Below are 5160 nucleotides of genomic sequence, written 5' to 3'. Positions count from 1 at the left end.
GCGATGATGGCAGGTGGATGGGATGGAAGTGAAGGGGATGCACCAGGATTTCCGAAAGACGGTTGGGTCGTTCGTCACGAAAATTTGAGTAAAGCATTGTAGTCAACGGATTCTTTTTGGGTAGTTTATGTAACTTCGAATTATTTTTGAGTAGTCAACGAGTTCTTTTTGTGCCTCATTGGAAAGCCCTATGCGGCCTCTCCAGTTCGAAGGAAGGAGCGGAGGACTGTCTTTTGAGAAAGGCTTGGAGGCCATTTCGATGATCTTGTCCACAGTTGTCGGTATATGCTCTGGTGTCAATGAGCCTGACCTGATAATCAAAGTTGCATACAGCATTGAAACATAAGTGGAAACAGATCGTACCATTCTCCGTAAGGATAAACGAGAAGATTGGTCGCGTATCTATTTCTTGTCAGTGACGAAAGTGTTCAGGAAAAAGAACATACTGATGGCCTCCTACGTGCCCAGCCTCCACTAGTCAACGCGGCCTTACATATGTCTGGGGTCAAGGACCTTTGATGTTGCAGTGGTGATATCGCGCTCAAATTGAGCCCTCTGCTGTCACTGTTCAACCGTCAAGGACGGTTGGTCGGAAAGATGTTCCAAGGCTTTCCCCCATGCTTCAATACTGTCGTCGCGATCATCGACAGCCTAGTATATTTTATGAAATCAGTTCGACCATCTATAAAATTACTTTTCGAGCATCGGAGATTGCATTTTCATACCTTTTCATCATATTATAACCATACAGTATAAGTGAACAAGAACGCACTGGCGTAAATAATAGTAACACGCTGAACGGTTAGCATACTGAATGATGCTTTCTCCATCAACTTCGAGGGCATCGGTGAATTTAGCCCTTGCATGGGCATAGTTCTTCTGCCTGAAGTACTCCTTTCCTTCTTCTCGTAGATTTTCTGACGACATGAACTGAATCAAGTGGTGGTGTTGATGTTGGTTGGCGCGTGAGTGCGCTTTGTCAAATAACGACGATGGGTAGCCAAACGGCGCCCATGAGGACCAATATCGACGCCTGGCAAATGGAAGGAGCGCGACGAGGAGCCTGTTAGGCATAAGTACGATTTAGTGGACCCTGAAGAATAGTACTGTACTGATGTCTGGAACCAGGTCAACATGGTTCGTTTCCAATCTTCTATACAAAGCGATTTGTAGACTTTCTCTGATATCGCTCCAGTTCGCTTAGCATGCGTGGTAACGGAAGTTGGAATGGGTGTCTCTAAGGGTGTGGGATATGTCTCTTTCCAATAAGAGAAGATGCACAGGCTGCATCTGACAAGATTTCTAAGGATGGCCTTGCTCTGATCAGAAGAAATCTACGGGTCCAATGGGCCGTTTAATGCCCTTTCTTGCCTCATCTGTTTGGCTATCGCGGCGCGTGCTACGTTGGGTAAAATTCCACAACATAAAAATGCTCAGGCGAGCACAATGGTGGGCGGTCCGGAAACAATTCTGAGAGCGAGTCCGAATCCGAGAGCGATGAAGAAGCCACCAGGAATTCAGAGTTAAAGTGCTGACATAACTGAGCATCATTCGAATACAGGTGAATCGGCAATTTCCGAGTATGCATCCTAATCTTTTTGTGGGTCTATGCCTACTTTCGCAGCCTATCATCGCGTTATCAGTTCCCCGCCACTTCGCAACAAACTCAATAGTAAGGAATCTGAAACCCATTCACCGTAGTAAAGCGCGTGTAGTCGCGTAAAGTTCGACGACTCGAGCGAGGTATTTTTATATAATATTGTAAGCATCATCTATATATCATCTGATTCACTGGTGACTTGGAAGTGTTTAGTGAGCTCGGACGGCGGCAGGGTTACTCTAATACATGCACTCAACACAACGTGTAGTCCTTCTGATGTGCCGCAGTGGTTCCTGTGTAATTGTCCAGACCTCTGCTAACGAAATTTCCCATGAACGAAGGTCGATGTTGCAGGCTTCTCCGTCCTAGCATCAGACTTCATTTGCTTCCGATTCATTTATCCGAAATGTCCATGTCGCCAAGGAAGATAAAAGGAGAAGTAAGCATATGACTCTACCTGCGTATGTGCGTGAAGAGCCTATATATATACAATTGCTGCTGTTTGTTTCTCTTACCCCAAGATGCTCATTGAAGTACTATTGCTCTTTTTCGCGTTGTCCAACAGGTGGGGCCGAATTTCTGTAGCACTCGCACAGTCGGCTACAGGAACGAGCTCTTCGGTAGTATCCACCACCAGTACCAGTACACTGAGTCCTAAAAGTATCGCCATGGCCACCGCCAGCTTTCCTCCAATCGGATCGATTCCTCGCAATTACACACCGGAAGGATTGGAACAACTTTGGGACATCGTTCGTAGTCTCACTGATCATCCCAGAAGATGCCAATTCTATAACTAATATCTAGATCGGATCTGTCGAGCCACCTCCGTTCACCACTACCCGCGTTCCCAGCTCAGCGGTCACCCTACCACCCTCTCCCCCGCCTTTGTATCCATCATTCTATGCCCCTACGCCTAAAGATATCTTGCCAGACTTGAAATTCCCAAAAGGCTTCAAATACGGCATAGCCACCTCCGCGTACCAAGTCGAGGGGGCCGTGAAAAATGATGGAAAGGGACCAACAATGTGGGACTGGGCTACCAGACAGCCGAGTGGTACAATCGATAATACAACTGGTGAGCATTCATAGGATCGTCGGTGTCAATCATGCGACTGAGATTATTTCAGGTGATGTTGTCGATCTTCAATATTTCCTCTACAAAGAAGACGTCCAGCGCATCGCTGCTCTCGGTGTCACTGCACATTCTTTCTCGTATGTGCAGTGGAGCCCAGTCGATGCGACTTTTCTGAACAAAGTTCTGTAGTATCTCGTGGGCGAGGATCTACCCATTTGGCGCCGCCGATTCTCCCATCAATACCGCTGGCATTGATCACTATTCTGATGGTATGATCTCGCCATAAAACATCGTAAGTGATGCTGATCGTTTTCACTGCAGTCATAGATTACCATTGGGCGAATAATGTAGAGCCTGTTGTAACATTGTGTAAGGCTCTCTTTGTTGCATCCAATATACCGTATTTACCACCAGAGAAAAAGTTCATTGGGACATGCCTGTCGCCCTTCAGGCTTACTACGGGGCTTTCACATCACCAGAAATAGTCGACGACTTTGTAAAGTGGGTGCTAGAAGGACAGGATGGTTTTTATGCTTATGGGATTTTCAGCTATGCCAAGACTATATTCAAGGCGTACAATGGCCGTGTTAGAACATGGTTGGTGTTCGTAATTTCTTGTTACTGTAACAAGCTTAACTGCTCTAGGTTTACGTTCAATGAACCGAATAATTACTGTAGCCAGATCTCATCCTATCCTTTCAGTAACCATTCTGTATATGGAACCTACCTTCGCAAGCTTATCGTTATGACTAGATGTTACACTTGCTCTTGGTGTAAACTCCTCTACTGCCCCTTATCAGTGCGCATACAATCTATGTATGTTCTGCATGTTCCTTCCTCCTACCCCCGATCTTGATACTAGTATTTATAGTAAGGGCACATGCAGGAGCCGTCAAAGGTCTGTACACGCATCGCGATAACTTGAAAACGCCACTCACCCATCCGTTTCCTCCTAGCATTTCGTGAAATGAACATATCGGGAGAGATTGGCTTCAAAAACTCCGGCTACATGTAACCATAACCTCTTCTCCCGCTGTTATCTATTGAACATCCTCCAGAGGCACACCATGGAGAAGCAACTCTACCGAGGACGCACTTGCAGTCGAACGTCATGCAGCATTCAACATCGGCATCTTCTCAAACCCTGTATACACAACAGGCGACTGGCCTGACATTGTCAAGGACACCCTCCCGGCCGAGTATCTCCCGCGCTTCACCAACGAGGAAAAGAGTGACCTTCTCGGCTCTGCGGATTTCTTCGCCATTACTTCCTACCGTTCACTATGGATAAAGGCTCCGGACGAAGGAATCGATGCATGCGTGGAAAATCCTTCCGATTCCTTGTGGCCTGCCTGTAATGAACTAGAATACTTTGACTCGGATTATGGCTGGCCCGCAGGTCCTGCCGCCGACCCCGTGGCCACCTCCCTCCAAGCAACACCGCTGGCCATTCGTCCGTTGCTGAAGGGCCTCTACTCTCGCTGGCCAAGTAATAAATTGGTGAGCGTGAGGATCTTATAATGACAGTTTCTGACCGTTGGTGCGCAGTATGTCTCCGAATTCGGCACCTTGGAGCCCTTTGCCTACGCGAATGCGGATATTTCTCAAATAAAGGAGGATGTGGGCCGAACGAGTGCGCATTTGGACCCAATTTATCCTGATTATTTGAAGATTCATCTGATACTTCCAGACTACCTCCTCACGTACCTCGGTGAGATGTTGCTGTCCATACATGAAGATGGTGTACCGGTACAGGGTGCTTTCGCTTGGGGTTAGCTCTATCCACACAGATCGTAATAATATGCAATGAGTCGCCTGTAGGAATGCTTGATGATACAGAATGGTTAGGAGGGACGACCGTCAGGTACGTACTCATTGTTTTGGGTTTAGAGATTTTTCGGTTTGAGCATCTCTGTAGATACGGTATCCAGCACGTCGATTACACGACACTGGAACGGACGTACAAGAGATCGGCACTGTCCTTGGGTGAGTTAGACGATGTCTCTCAATCAGCAGGAAGATTTATAAATACGAATAGCGGAATTCTTTGGGTCGCATCTTCAAGGCTGAGGTGAAAGCTATACTTAGTGTAAGTAATATAGTCAGTTGGTTTCAGTTGAGTGTGAATTCGAGAACAGGGGATCGGCGTCTTCTATAGCACAAACGAAGACTAACAGTCAACAAGGCCGCACAGAAAGACAATAGTATATCATTCCCATTTCGATCATTGTTGCGGTCCTTTTCTTCAACGCTATCTTTATCCTTGTTCTTTAAACACGATTGTACTTGTGAAGATGGATATGTTGAGTTAGTATCGAGAAAGACTTCTCCGACATCTGGTTTAAATTATCTAAGTGGGTGACTATTGGAAATCCTCGGTGTTGCGCAGGGTAGACTCCAGGCTGGTAAGGCCAGAAAGAATGAACTTCTTATTCTACAGCTTCTACAGAGCTTGTATTTATATTCTCCAGGCTTGTATCTAGAA

At 46.4% G+C, this 5160-nt stretch overlaps 2 protein-coding genes across 2 annotated transcripts; one reads left to right on the top strand and one right to left on the bottom strand.

The window, feature by feature from the left end:
• Positions 1-664: 664 nt before the first annotated feature.
• BT62DRAFT_478330 (uncharacterized protein) lies at positions 665-1236 on the bottom strand. The gene has a single exon (XM_043181098.1). It carries the CDS (start codon positions 1072-1074, stop codon positions 733-735), a length of 342 nt encoding a protein of 113 aa, XP_043034948.1. The 5' UTR covers positions 1075-1236; the 3' UTR covers positions 665-732.
• A 741-nt stretch (positions 1237-1977) lies between these two features.
• Positions 1978-5010, top strand: BT62DRAFT_478256 (glycoside hydrolase). The gene is made up of 18 exons (XM_043181097.1): positions 1978-2349; positions 2405-2675; positions 2728-2812; positions 2865-2944; positions 2997-3044; positions 3098-3176; positions 3225-3272; positions 3321-3376; positions 3429-3491; positions 3547-3573; positions 3632-3686; positions 3734-4175; positions 4224-4308; positions 4366-4446; positions 4497-4539; positions 4594-4661; positions 4714-4764; positions 4834-5010. Exons 1-17 carry the CDS (start codon positions 2122-2124, stop codon positions 4743-4745), a joined length of 1791 nt encoding a protein of 596 aa, XP_043034947.1. The 5' UTR covers positions 1978-2121; the 3' UTR covers positions 4746-4764; positions 4834-5010.
• The last annotated feature ends 150 nt before the right edge of the window (positions 5011-5160 follow it).

Source organism: Guyanagaster necrorhizus, assembly GCF_019112545.1.
Source record: "Guyanagaster necrorhizus MCA 3950 unplaced genomic scaffold BT62scaffold_37, whole genome shotgun sequence".
Taxonomy (NCBI): Eukaryota; Fungi; Basidiomycota; class Agaricomycetes; order Agaricales; family Physalacriaceae; genus Guyanagaster; species Guyanagaster necrorhizus.
The sequence above is the reverse complement of the archived record's forward strand: the minus strand, read 5'-3'. Positions and strand labels throughout refer to the sequence as shown.

Coding starts and splice junctions, on each gene's coding strand:
- BT62DRAFT_478330 (XM_043181098.1), bottom strand. CDS start 1,074: ATGCCTAACAGGCTCCTCGTCGCGCTCCTTCCATTTGCCAGGCGTCGA.
- BT62DRAFT_478256 (XM_043181097.1), top strand. CDS start 2,122: ATGCTCATTGAAGTACTATTGCTCTTTTTCGCGTTGTCCAACAGGTGG. Junction 3,492..3,546: donor TCAGTGCGCATACAATCTAT/GTATGTTCTGCA, acceptor TAGTATTTATAG/TAAGGGCACATGCAGGAGCC. Junction 4,662..4,713: donor GAGATCGGCACTGTCCTTGG/GTGAGTTAGACG, acceptor AAATACGAATAG/CGGAATTCTTTGGGTCGCAT.